This window comes from Mytilus californianus, unplaced genomic scaffold (genome assembly GCF_021869535.1).
Source record: "Mytilus californianus isolate M0D057914Y unplaced genomic scaffold, xbMytCali1.0.p SCAF_5, whole genome shotgun sequence".
Classification (NCBI taxonomy): domain Eukaryota; kingdom Metazoa; phylum Mollusca; class Bivalvia; order Mytilida; family Mytilidae; genus Mytilus; species Mytilus californianus.
Window position 1 is genome coordinate 65,568,207 of NW_026262701.1, and position 14,768 is coordinate 65,582,974.

General features: G+C 32.7%; 1 protein-coding gene across 1 annotated transcript in view; it reads right to left on the reverse strand.

Moving 5' to 3' along the window:
- The window catches only part of LOC127701234 (coiled-coil domain-containing protein 149-like), a 312,275-nt gene that overhangs the window by 193,999 nt on the left and 103,508 nt on the right, over positions 1-14,768 (reverse strand). Inside the window, exon 5 of the mRNA XM_052205059.1 lies at positions 7,425-7,547. Coding sequence (XP_052061019.1) covers positions 7,425-7,547 — 123 coding nt within the window. The remainder of the gene's footprint in view (positions 1-7,424; positions 7,548-14,768) is intronic.

Consider the following 14,768-nt stretch of genomic DNA (forward strand, 5'->3'; position numbering starts at 1 on the left):
TATTATGCAATAAAAATAATCAAAAACCCAATCCATTTTTCAATTTCATCATTCAAAAACCCAATTCTTGCAAAGGAGAACCCAATTATATGTCAAAACTATGCATCACGCAACCCTTCTAATCGCTGTTGAATCCTAATTTACCCTAATCAATAAATTGTTGCTGCGTAATTAATCTATTTTTGTAATTTTAGGAAATCTACTTTAGTTCCAAAAATAGAGTAAATAGCTGATCTCCCCTGCAAAATGCTGTCCTGAAAAAATCTTTTCTATCAAGATATCCCAAAAAATCCCAGCATTGGTCATTTTGTAATTCCTGATATATTAAGTGTCCCAGGAAGTCCCATGAAGTCCTGAAATCTGTTTTCCTGATATTTCAGGAATTTCCAAGACCTTTAAATTTGTTTCATGAATTACTGGGATATTTAAGGACTTAAAATTTTGCTTCACCGTTTTAGTTTTTCTTACAAATAATGGGTTACTTTTCAGGACTTAGTCTTTTTATGCAATTTAAATTCCACTTAAGTATATTTACAACTTCCAAGACTTGTTTACGCACAGTTAGACTTTTATATGATCATGCTGATGAAAAATGTTAGTTTAGAATTTCGGAAAAATGCAAAACTCACATATCACAAATCATGTCATATGCCCCAAGCCAAAATTTGAGTAACAACACAATATGAATTTTTGTAATTAAATATAAAAATTTTCAAAGCCCAAGATCATGATCATACAACTATTCTATCTTGAGCTTTGAAAATAAAAGATAACAGGAGATTACCTGTACACAGGTTAAATCTATAAAATTTCAAGTATCTTAATGAACACACAAATTATTTCCATGCTATAATTCTTTATCATCAATTAGACATGTGAGCCAGTGAAAGAAATGTACAAATGTGCCATCTGTTTTCCATTAATCTTTGTGTAGACACTGGACAGGAAGTATTATGAACATAAAGTGTGAGGCCAAATGAAGGGGAGCACATGGCTTTCTACATTTTCTGCAATTACTATAACTTAAAACATTAAGATGGTAAATAAACAATAAACGGATAATTTTTTATCATAATATATATCAAATATTCAAGATATAGGTCATAAACGGTATTCATTCGGGGCACATTTCAAAGAAAATAGAAATCAGACTTCCTTAAACAACCCCAAACACATTTAGAATTTGAACTTGCAATGGACATGGAGACAACAAGCAAAGATGTCTTCTATCCTGAACAAAATGGATGCAGATGAAATAGTTCCAAACAGTTCTATATTTTGACATTGAATTAATAGTGCAGATGTATTCTTCTGATGACATGACTGTTTTATTTTAAGGAGCATTGATGTTTACATGCATTTTGGATCATATCTTTTGGTAAGTACAAATGAATTAGATTCCACTATTTGAATGTGTGCATATGACAATAAGAGTCAAGAAAAGACCTATAGAATGTTTACCTATATAAGTTTCATAACATTTGGTTGAGGCAAACTTAAGTTAAAGAACAGAAACAAAAAATTCAGCATTTTTTCCATTTGTACAGGGGCATAACTCTAGAACAGTAAAAGAGGGACGAAAGATACCAGAGGGACAGTCAAACTCATAGATCGAAAACAAACTGACAACGCCATGGCAAAAAATAAATGACAAACAGACAAATAATAGTACAGATGTCACAACATAGAAAACCAAAGACTAAGCAACACGAACCCCACCAAAAACTGTAAAAGTGACGCCACCAAAATTTAAACTCCATCTGTGTTTTGTGGTAGTAAGCATTGTGTATAAGTTTCATAACATTTGGTTGAGGCAAACTAAAGTTAGAGAACGGAAACCAATTTTGGGACTTACGTACTTATGTACAGACGGACAAGGGTAAAACTTAATGCCCCCTCCGCTACGGCGGGTGCATAAAAACGACTCTCAGACTATAAAAGCAATATTATTTTTGCATGTGAACATATTTTAATTTCTAAATACGATTGATTGATTGGTGATTGCTTTACACCACATCAGCACCAAAAGGTTATACTGCGGCGAGTCTAAATATGATTTAAAGGAGATGCGAAGTATACAAAAATAATTAGGACAGGCAACCCAATTAATCGACACACAAAACTGCTTAAGTACTTCTAAAGATCAAACAGCGCATGCCTCTTACAAGTTATAAAGTCTTCTACAATGGACATATAATGTCATTACAAATTTTAGCTTTTAACCCTCCCAAGTCTAGCTAGCATGATACTGTAGTAAAGTTGTGAATAAATGTTAAAAAAATTATGTCAAATAAATTGCTTCGCTGAGCGCAGCTGGATACGAGCGCAGAAGTCCAACCCTGAACAATTGGGGCAAAAATGGACACAATATTCGCGCTTGATACAGGTCTGAATTTGGATTGTAATTAAATATTTGACACAGAATAATTGTAGTCAAAAAACTTAGAATTGTTTATATGATTTGAATTTATATTAAATTTTTTGCTTATGTGCAATACACTTTGCTGTTGCGAAATGACCCCCATCTCCCCCCACAAAAAAAAAAAAATTTACCCCCCCCTTTTTTTTGGCTTTTGTGCAATACACTATGCTGTTGCGTATTGACCCCCCCTTTTTCCCCAATAAAAAATTCTTTCCCTCAAGATATGGTCATAATCTCAATTCAAATTTCCAAAGGAGTTTGCAACCATAATTACCCATTTAAATACATCATAAAAGTCTTAAAATAGAAAATGACATACATAATCATGGCTGAAATTAATATTCCTTAATAGTAACTACTAACTAGAGGCTCTCAAGAGCCTGTGTCGCTCACCTGTATTTACTGATGCTTTGGAAATCATGTAAAATAAGGTTAAAATCATAATTAATAGTATTAGATATTATAATGATATATAAGATAATAACAAAAAACTACAAATTTTTTGTAAAATTACTAACTCAGGGGCAGCAACCCAACAAATTTTTGAAAATTTCAGGGCAGATAAATCTAAATCTGAGTAACATATTTGCCACCTGTCAGATTTGCTCTAAATGCTTTAGTTTCAGAGATATAAACCAAAAACTGCATTTTACCCCTATGTTCTATTTTTAACCAAGTCGGCCATGATGGTTGGAAGGCGGGGTCATCGGACAAATTTTTTAAACTAGATACCCTAATAATGATTATGGCCAAGTATGGTCAAATTTGTCTCAGTAGTTTCAGAGAAGAAGATTTTTGTAAAAGATTACAAAAATTTACAAAAAATTGTTGAAAAATTGACTATTAAGGGCAATAACTCCTAAAGGGGTCGACTGACAATTTTGGTCATGGCAACTTATTTGTAGATCTTACTTTGTTGAACATTATTGCTGTTTACAGTTTATCTCTATCTATAATAATATTCAAGATAATAACCAAAAACTGCAAAATTTCCTTAAAATTACCAATTCAGGAGCAGCAACCCAACAACGGGTTGTCAGATTTGTCTGAAAATTTCAAGGCAGATAGATCTTGACCTGATTATCAGTTTTACCCTTTGTCAGATTTACTCTAAATGCTTTGGTTTCAGAGATATAAGCCAAAATCTACATTTTACCCCTATGTTCTATTTTTAGCCATGGCGGCCATCTTGGTTGGTTGGCGGGGTCATCGGACACATTTTTTAAACTAAATACCCTAATGATGATTGTGGCAAAGTTTGGTTAAACTTGGCCCAGTGGTTTCAAAGGAGAAGATTTTTGTAAAAGATAACGACGACGGACGACGACGATGGACGACGGACGCCAAGTGATGAGAAAAGCTCACTTGGCCCTTCGGGCCAGGTGAGCTAAAAATAAATTGACAGCTAATCATATCAAGACAATACAACATTTCTTTATACATAATTTAAAAGCAGTGTAAGGGAGGTATTCAAAACATGGTGTTTGGATTACCTCCCTTACACTGCTTTTAAATTGTCTTAAGTAATTGTCCATTAACCAGGTCATGTGAAATTCATCAGGTAAACTGGGAGTCATATTTGTCTGGAGTTTTAAAAATAAATTGAGGCAGATGCACATGAATTTAATGCATCAAAATCATGATAATATTACTAGGCTACTCCCTCATGTCCCAATCAACAAATTTTATTTAGAACAGTTCAACACAATGGTATCAATAAATAAATAACAACTATAAATTGTCTAAACCTTTTTATTAAGAACTTTCTATATATACATGGTGTACAATAACATATGAAAAAACTGCAAGTATATCTTTTATTGAAGTTAAAACAATTTCCTTAGTGATAATCATGAAAACACGATGCAACCGAAACGGTAATGGAATCTCACTTCTCCAAGAAATTGACCACTTCTCCCTTCTCTCATGGAAGGAGAAGTCACTTCTCCCTCTTCAAAATCCTAGATTAGGCCCTGTTTCCCCCTTTTTTGCCCCCAATTCCTAAACAGTTTGAGCCATAACCCCCCAAAGCAAATCCTAACCATCCCTTTGTGGTATGGAAACTTGTGGTATAATTTCAGGGAGATCCATAACACCGTTCCACAAGTTATTGTCTGGAAACTAGAAAAATGCTTATTTGGGCCCCTTTTTGGCCCCTAATTCCTAAACTCTTAGGAACATAACCCCCAAAATAAATCCCAACCTTCCTTTTGTGGTTATAAACCTTGTGTTTAAATTTTATAGATTTCTATTTAATTATACAAAAGTTATTGTCCGGAAACCAACTGTCTTCGGACGAAGACGACGTGACTCCAATATACGACCGCAAAATTTTTTGGGGTCGTATAAAAATGAATTAATATATATAACTGAAAACAATGAACAGAGTCAGAAACAATCATCTTATACTTGTTTTTGAGATTTATTATACTATTTATACTAAAGATGCTATATGAAAAAGAGAAAGAAAATAGATATACATCTAAAAGTCGAAAATACTGTTGGCATTGGATTATTTGAAAATGGATTTTTCTAGAGGAATTTAAAATCATGCATATATTAGGTATGGCAAACCAATGGGAGATAACTCCAAATTACCCTAAATAATTGTTCCCAGATGTGTGTAAAAATAAAATCTTTGGGTGACCTCCGATTACGGCCTTCTATTAACTTGTTAAGTCTCAGAAGGTTCTGATTGCTTTTGATAGATATTATATGAATATTCATGATTCTGTATATTATAATTTTCAGGAATACGATGAAATATTTGAGGTACAAACAAGGGTTTGAAAGTTACATTCGTTTAAAAAAAATACAAGGGAATGTTATACAGCCATAAAATGTACTTTTTTATTAAGTTTAATATATTAATTAAATAATCAGGTCCAATAAATAAATCTAGATAGCTGCGTTCATATCAAAATTAATTTTTATAAATAACCCTCCTTTTTGTGTATACATAGTTATTTCCCTTGCATGGACAGCTTTTGGTTTAGTTTTGATTGGAAATCAGCGTGATAGTTTTTTTTTTGCATTATACAGCCAGTTTATTGCGATTTAAAGATAGTTTAACCATATACCATTGCACACGAGATAGTAAGGATACTGAATAATGTAATTTAACAACAATCAATATATGTATTTTCAACATGTTCAACTAAAAACATACATAGGAATCCATGCAGTAGCGGCAGTTCACTTCGTCTGCTATTCACAGTTAAGGTTTTAGAAAAAAAAACCAACATGGCAATTCATTCCCTTGTCATCATTTCTCCACTGTCTCCCATCCCATATTGATACAAGAAGATTCCCCTACCCCCTTTCCCTGACTGCCACTTTCCAAGTTGAAAGTTATATTAATTATTATACAAATACTATTTGTCTTAGAACAATTAATATAACTTTCAAAATAATATTAATATGCCCCTTTTTTTCAGACTGTATTTACAGTACACTCTACAGATATTATTTTTTGTAAACAATATTTGTGTGTGTGTGTGTGTGTGTGTGTGTGTGTGATCACATTAACTGCTTTGTTGAAATTTTCCCCACATATATGTTCTAAATACAATGGTATAATTAAATAAGGGAACGTAACGGACACTACAGCTATCTACACATACAGACTGTTAGAGGATTATCGAGCAAAAAAACTTGAGATAATACCGGAGATGGTAGGTCTCAAACCATGTTCGAAGTTCTGTTCAAGATTCGTTTTCCATGTAGTTGCACCGGAAGTGCAATTTTTTTAATATGATTTCAGCATGATCATGTATAGGAATACATGAACTTATCAAGTTTTACCTTGGAGCTTATTGCATTTTTCACCTGAGTTCTACCACAGGTTTCAAGAATTGTTTACCTGTCTGGTTTCTACCACAGGTTCTAATAAATTTCAACTGTCCAGGTTCTACCACAGGATCGTATAATTGTTTCACCTGTCTGGGTTCTACAACAGGTTTTTATGAACAAAAAGCATCACCTGTCTGGGATATACCACAGGTGCATAATTTAGGCAATTAATGAGTATAGGTAGTGTTTTTGAGTTGTGTTATTTTAATTATTTTTATCATGTTTATTGTAAGTTTTAATGAGTAGCCCCTAGAAAGCCAAATGATACAATTATTGTTATTCTATGTATTTTAAAATTGTTTTTGAATATGATATTTGTATAGTTTTTATACAATTGTGCCTTAGTATGAGTATGTTAATAAAATTAAAAGTTTAAAAGTTTCGTGTATGATATTATAGCATTAATAATGGTAAGCATATGGGTTTCCTCACAAAAAGAACACTTCCGTTTCTATTCATAGAATCAATATTAGTTATAGATAAATGTGGTATGGTATTGATACTGGTTATTGTTTATAGGTAAACATCAACTTGCAGATATCTACTTATCAGTAATATATATAAATACATATTATCGAGTCCATGCATCGTAAATTGTTTATTTTAGACTTTTAATTTGAATATACGTTTTAGTATGTCATAAATCAAATATGAGAATTTGAGTCAAATCGGTGAACACAAATTTGATAGTTAATGCCTTTAATATTCCAATAGGCAATATTAATAGATTTTTTTAATGTCATCTCCTACGATATGAAGGTCCAGGATAATTGGTTCCAGATACAATCCACCAAGGTTTATTAAAGTTTCTGTAATAATACCATTGATATATCACAAGTAGTTCTTATCAAACTAACTTAAGCAGAAAACTTAACCTATGTCTCGCCTTCAACAGCTTTCGTCGCAGTGGAGACAAAAACCAAAATGCTGTATATACAAAACTGGTCACATGTTTCATAAGACTAAAAGAATATTATCTAGAATTAATAATCCTGCTGTCACCTTGACATTGGATCCAGCGACATGAAACATCAATAGATATCTTTCCTTCCCAACATGCATATCAACCCACAAATAGGTAAGAAAATGTGATTTAGGATTGACACCTACAATTCACCAGAGAAATTTATTACTTTACAATTATTTTTACCTCTTCTCTCGATGCTTCCAGTTGTTTTACAAGATCTTCCCTTTCATGTGCAGGAAAATGTCTGATGTTAATGCCTTCATCTGAAGTCCCAACTCTTTGACGGGCAATCTGTTCTCTTAAAAGCTGAAAAGTTATATCTGTATGAGACAATTGTACACAATGTTGTAATACAAATTGAAATAACTGGAAGTCAGCAATTGGTGTATACCCCACATCTTCATTTATTCATATAATAAACAAACAAAAAATAACAGGAATATAACATACCATTGATGCACACTTGCACAGAATTGGTTGTAGGTCACTAAGAATCTGATGTCTGATACATAAATATACCCTTGATGCATACTTGTACAGAATTGGTTGTAGGTCACTAAGAATCTGATGTCTGATATATAAAATACCCTTGATGAATATTGGTACAGAATTGGTTGTAGGTCACTGAGAATCTGATGTCTGATACAGAATTGGTTTTAGTCATAATGTCAGGAGTGTGACATTGTTTTAAAGACACTTTTTAAAAAGACTGTTTCTGAGGATATCTGAATACCCATAGAAGCTACCAAAACTCATGAATATATAGGCCAGAACCCCTCAAGGGTTTCAGTCAAAAAAGTGGACAAAATGATAGGTCCCCTCTCAAGCTTCTTTGCCTGAGAAAACATATCTTCTAAAAGACGGGCAAGAGATAACTAAGGAATAATTGCACACATAAGTTGAAAAAGACTGACAATGCCATGGCAAAAACATAAAAAATAAATAGGGAATGTGTCCATGGGACACAGATGATGCCCCCACTTGCATATAACGTTATAAAGAAACATAACTTAAGAACGGTAAAAGTGACGCTACCCAAATTTGTACTTGATCTGAGTTTTGTGGTAATAAGCATTGTGTATAAGTTTCAAAACATTTGGTTGAGGCAAACTTAAGTTAGAGAACAGAAACAAACTAGGGGCTCTAAAGAGCCTGTGTCGCTCACCTTGGTCTATGTGCATATGCAAGAAAAGAATTCATGACAAAAATATCTGTTTTGTTTATTTTGTATTGCTAATCATTTAATCTGTTTAGTTTCTCTCTATCTTCTTTATTTTTTGCTCAAAACACAAAAGAGGGTAAAAAAATCCTCATTTAAGGGCAATCACTCCTATAAAGAGTGACAGTCTACTAACTATATCAGCACAATTTAACTTGTTAGTAGATCTTGACTTGCTGATTATTTTTGTGATTTAAAGTGTATATTTATCTATTATAATTCATATCATATAAGGCAAAATGCAAAAAAAATGGGGAAAATCATCATTAATGGGCAATAACTCCAATAAGGAGTCATTGGATGATTTCCTCTATTTGTCTTAATTGTAGTTCATGACTTGCTGATCATTTTTGCTTATTTAAGTTTCTATATATCTGTCACCAAGGTCCAGAGCACTGTTAGAAAAGGGGGAGCTAACTCGTATGTGCTGGAACCAAGGGACAGGGGGTCAGTCTATCGCTAGACTTAATGTTCTGATAGGCATAGCTAAAATGCAAGGAAGGTTTTCATAATTTAATTAACGATAACAATTTAGATGAATGATGATAACAATCAATTAGTAAACAATGCCAAATAATAATAATAATTAAAGTACAAAGTATCAAAACTTAATATCAAATCCAAAGTAAAACTATTTCTCCTTACAATGTAAAATGTAAAATAAATGCCAAAACTACTAAATCATAAAATGAACTTAATCTCAAAATCAAAATGTAAAAGTCTCAAAAATAAAAGATTCTCAAAAGTATTTTCCAAAGTTAAATTATGAGTCAGAGATAAATTTTGTCTCAACACTACACAGTCAACTGGTAGACTGGTAGACAGTCTTATAGGTCCAGTATCATGACGTGAGTAGTGAGAGGTTACGCTTCCGAAACACTGACTGTTTTCTAAAAAAATATCAAAAAATAAAAGGTGAGTCAAAAATAAACATTTTTGTCTAAACACTACAAAGTCAACTGGTAGACTGATCAACAGTCTTACAGATCCAGTATAGTAGACTTTAGCAGTGCAAGTTTAGGTTTCCGAAAGGTGACTGCTTTTCCAAAATTTTACAACGCTATTTATACTAAAACCAAAAACTAATGAATAAGACTTGACATGTCAATAGTACTCTCATTAGCAAAAATAGACTTTAATTAACAAAGCCTAATCCTATAATGTTTTGATAAAATCTTAAACTTTCCAAGTGACATATGCTAATTACAATTAATATTTCAAATCAAAGTGCTTTGAGCAAACTGTGACATTTCGAGTATGCCACAGGATAGGTAAAATTAATTAAACAAATTAATTAAAAATTTTACAAAATACAAACTTAAAATTTTCTTTCTAAAAGATAAAACATATTTTTTATCCAAAATAACACTAACACAAATATAAGCCAAATAACACACCATGACATATTCCCCCCTACTCGTATATGTTTGTCCCCAAACATGATATAAACATTCACATTAGTAACACCTATAAAAATCTGAATACACTCTGTACAAACTATAACCTGGTGTCAAAAAATAAATATACCAACAATTTATTTCAACGTGCTAGCTTCCAGCAACCTGTATTCCTTGTAAGGAAATTTAACAGATGAATTATAAAATAATATCCCTCTGATCCAAAATTCAAATTGATGTAGTAAAAAGAACCAACAGGTGTGCACTCCTACTAATTCCTAAAACTACAAAAAAAAAGAAAGAAACTGATTGTTTTCTATGTACTACTGTCTTGGAAGGTTGCTATGGTAACATGATAAGCACATTCATGATATTCACTAATGTCTAAATGATCTGAGTTGGTAATGTCAAAGTTATGTTCTTTTAGTCTGTTTTTACTTTATTGTCTCTCAAAAAATCCAATCCTAAAATAGCTTTTGCATGTAGCGTTTCAAAAATTCTGAATTTCTGGTTATTTTTGTATTGTCCAAAAGAAAGTTGTAGCACTATTTCACCGATTATTGCATGTACTTCTCCACAGACACCTATTGCACTACTGATTGTTGATTTCTGTATTGCTGTAGTGGTGTTTAAACGATACAACTGATGTTGGCTGATACAGTTAAAAGAAGCTCCACTGTCGACTAAACATCTCACTTGAAGGTTCTCTAGTCCAATTTCAACAAAGTTCCTCTCCATGGTTGTTGTGAACTGGAAACTTGCTGTTCCTGGTTTAACACTGGATAGCCTGGCACATCTGTCTTTTTGGCAGCACCATCCTTTTGAAATTCTCTTTCTTCCCATGATTTTTCTATTCCCATTACCAAACTGAAACTAAAAGGAATTTTGTCAGTATCTTGTTTATGTTAATTTCTCTACTATGACTCAAATTTGCCAATCAAAGAAAATTGCACAAATAATATTTCTCCTGAATTGAATGTTAATTTCTGTAAAGTTTTGCACAAACAAATATTATAAAATTACAGATTCACACCAAGAATCAACATACATCTATACTTTTCACTAAAAAATATTAAAGTGTAATATAATAAGTAAGATGTACTTATCTTTTAGTTGTGTGTTGTTGAATCTGCAACTTGTCTCTGCTGTTACTGGTTCTCTCTTCCTCTCATTGTCTCTCCTGCTGTTGTCTCAATTTTGAAAATTTAAGTTTTAGATAATTTTGAATGAATTTTGCCAACCTACATTCTAGCTATGCAGTTTCAGAATCTTATTTGTATCGTGCCCGGGTCCTCCACCATATCTGTCACCAAGGTCCAGAGCACTGTTAGAAAAGGGGGAGCTAACTCGTATGTGCCGGAACCAAGGGACAGGGGGTCAGTCTATCACTAGACTTAATGTTCTGATAGGCATAGCTAAAACGCAAGGAAGGTTTTCATAATTTAATTAACGATAACAATTTAGATGAATGATGATAACAATCAATTAGTAAACAATGCCAAATAATAATAATAATTAAAGTACAAAGTATCAAAACTTAATATCAAATCCAAAGTAAAACTATTTCTCCTTACAATGTAAAATGTAAAATAAATGCCAAAACTACTAAATCATAAAATGAACTTAATCTCAAAATCAAAATGTAAAAGTCTCAAAAATAAAAGATTCTCAAAAGTATTTTCCAAAGTTAAATTATGAGTCAGAGATAAATTTTGTCTCAACACTACACTGTCAACTGGTAGACTGGTAGACAGTCTTATAGGTCCAGTATCATGACGTGAGTAGTGAGAGGTTGCGCTTCCGAAACACTGACTGTTTTCTAAAAAAATATCAAAAAATAAAAGGTGAGTCAAAAATAAACATTTTTGTCTAAACACTACAAAGTCAACTGGTAGACTGATCAACAGTCTTACAGATCCAGTATAGTAGACTTTAGCAGTGCAAGTTTAGGTTTCCGAAAGGTGACTGCTTTTCCAAATTTTACAACGCTATTTATACTCAAACCAAAAACTAATGAATAAGACTCGACATGTCAATAGTACTCTCATTAGCAAAAATAGACTTTAATTAACAAAGCCTAATCCTATAATGTTTTGATAAAATCTTAAACTTTCCAAGTGACATATGCTAATTACAATTATTATTTCAAATCAAAGTGCTTTGAGCAAACTGTGACATTTCGAGTATGCCACAGGATAGGTAAAATTAATTAAACAAATTAATTAAAAATTTTACAAAATACAAACTTAAAATTTTCTCTCTAAAAGATAAAACATATTTTTTATCCAAAATAACACTAACACAAATATAAGCCAAATAACACACCATGACATATCTATTATAATTTTTAAGATAAGGCAAAAATGCAAAAAATTGGTAAAAATTGTCGTCAAAGGGTAATAACTCTAATAAGGCGTCGATTGACGATTTCGACAATTGCAGACTTATTTGTAGAAATTGTCTTGCTGATCATTTTTGCATTTTAAAGTTTCTCTCTATCTATTATAGTTTTCAAGATAATAGGCAAAAATGAAAAAAAAAAGGTAAAATTTGTCATTTAAGAGCAATAACTCCTATAAGAAATCTTCTAACAGTTTTGACGTATATGGTCAATAGGTAGAGCTCAACATTCTGAACATTTCTGCCGTTGTCAGATTTTCTCTATTTATAAAGGTTTTCAAAATAATAGACAAAACTTGCATTTTACCCTTATGTTCTATTTTTAGCCATGGTGGCCATCTTGATTGGCAGGCTGGGTCATCCGACACATTTTTTAAAACTAGATACCCCAGTAATGATTGTGGCCACGTTTGGTTAAATTTGGCCCAGTAGTTTCAGAGGAGAAGATTTTTGTAAAAGTTAAAGGATGACGACGATGGACGACAGACGCCAAGTGAAGACAAAAGCTCACTTGGCCCATTGGGCCAGGTGAGCTTAAAATTCAGCAATTTTTCCATTTGTAAAGGGGCATTACTCTAGAACCGTAAAAGTGACACCACAAAAATTCAAATTTGATCTGTGTTTTGTGGTAATAAGCATTGTGTATAAGTTTCATAACATTTGGTTGAGGCAAACTTAAGTTCATGAAGTTAGAGAATGGAAACAAAAATTCAGCAATTTTTCCATTTGTAAAGGGGCATAAATCTAGAAAGGTGAAAGTGATGCCACCCAAATTCAAACTTGATCTGTGTTTTGTGGTAATAGGCATTGTGTATAAGTTTCATAACATTTTGGTTGAGGCAAACTAAAGTTAGAGAACAGAAACCAATTTTGGGACGTATGGACGTAAGGACAGAGGTACAGACAGACAAGGGTAAAACTTAATGCCCCCTCTGCTACGGCGGGGGCATAAAAAAAACAAAAAAACTGCAGTACACAAAACACAACATCGTAAACTAAAAATTGTGAAATACTAACACCAAACAAAATACAGCGGTGATCTCAGGTGCTCTAGTAGGGTAAGCAGATCCTGCTCCACAGGTGCACCCATCCTTTTGCTCATGCAAGTACAAACCCAGTGAAAAGTCTAATTTGGTAGGTCAAATTCAAAGAAGAGAGGACGGGGTTGTGGTAACGACAATTGGAACATATATGTCCTCATCGAAGGGATGATTTCAACTTCATCACTTGGAACTCTTTTGCACCATCTTACGGTGTTTATATATCACAACTCATTCGCTATGCCCGTGTCTGTAGTGACATTTTAGATTTCAATGAAGGTAATCTATGTATTACTGGTAAACTATTAAGTCAGGGATTTTGATACCACAAATTACTTAAAACCTTTACTGAATTCTTCCATAGACACAAAGATTTGGTTTGGAAGTTTGGCTGTACCTTTGGAAACTTATTTCAAACGGGATAGCACATCCTAATTTTAACAGAGATGTTGTTTACTGAGATCGGAAATTGATACGATCCAGGTAAACTTATTCTAAAAGGTTACCAATTCAGCACTGTAATTAGATCTTTGAATATTGTTTTTATTGGTATAAATATTGATTTTGTTTTCAGTAAATTAAAACCAAACTAAATATTATTATTATATACATTACATCATGTACATATGCACATTCACCTTTCTACAATCTGATACCTGTAATTTGGCATTGCACAAGGTCATGTATTTCTCTGACTGTTAATGATGTCTTTACACTAAATCCATTGGATGTTGGATGTGTACTTATTGATATTTTAGTCTTAGATACAGGATTTTTATATTAAGTTGTTATTGGCTTTGAACTAACTGTCAGTAACTGTGAGTGCTCTCAGATCTATACTTAGCGTCTTTTTTGTTTTGTTTTATACTTTGTGCTTTTGTTGTTGTGGGGATGTATAAATACCCTGCCACGTTCAACTATAGGTCACCGTATGGCCTTCAATAATGAGCTAAACCCATACCGTAATAGTACCTGAAAAACAGATCAAACCACAAAAATCTTAACATTGACCAATGAACCAATGAGGTCAAGGTCAAATGAACCCTGCTAGACAGACATCCACTTAATTTGAACTTTGGTGGATAGTTGTCTCATTGGCAATCATACCACGTCTCCTTATTTTTATATAGATATAAGAAGATGTGGTATGAGTGCCAATGAGATAACTCTCCATCCAAGTCACAATTTGTAAAAGTAAACCATTATAGGTCAAAATACAGCCTTCACCTTACAATCATTCCATACAGAAAATAGCTCATATTATCTAAAACAAGAGGCTGTCAGAGTGACAACAAACCAGATTTTCCTGCAGAGGTAGAACCCTGAACAGTTGAGCAAGTATGGACACAACATTTAAGCTTAAAACAGCTCTGAATTTGGATTGTGATTGAATATTTGACACAGTATAGGTTTGTGACACAAAATGAATGTGGTCAAAGAACTGAAAAATTGGAAATTGGAAATTTACCTA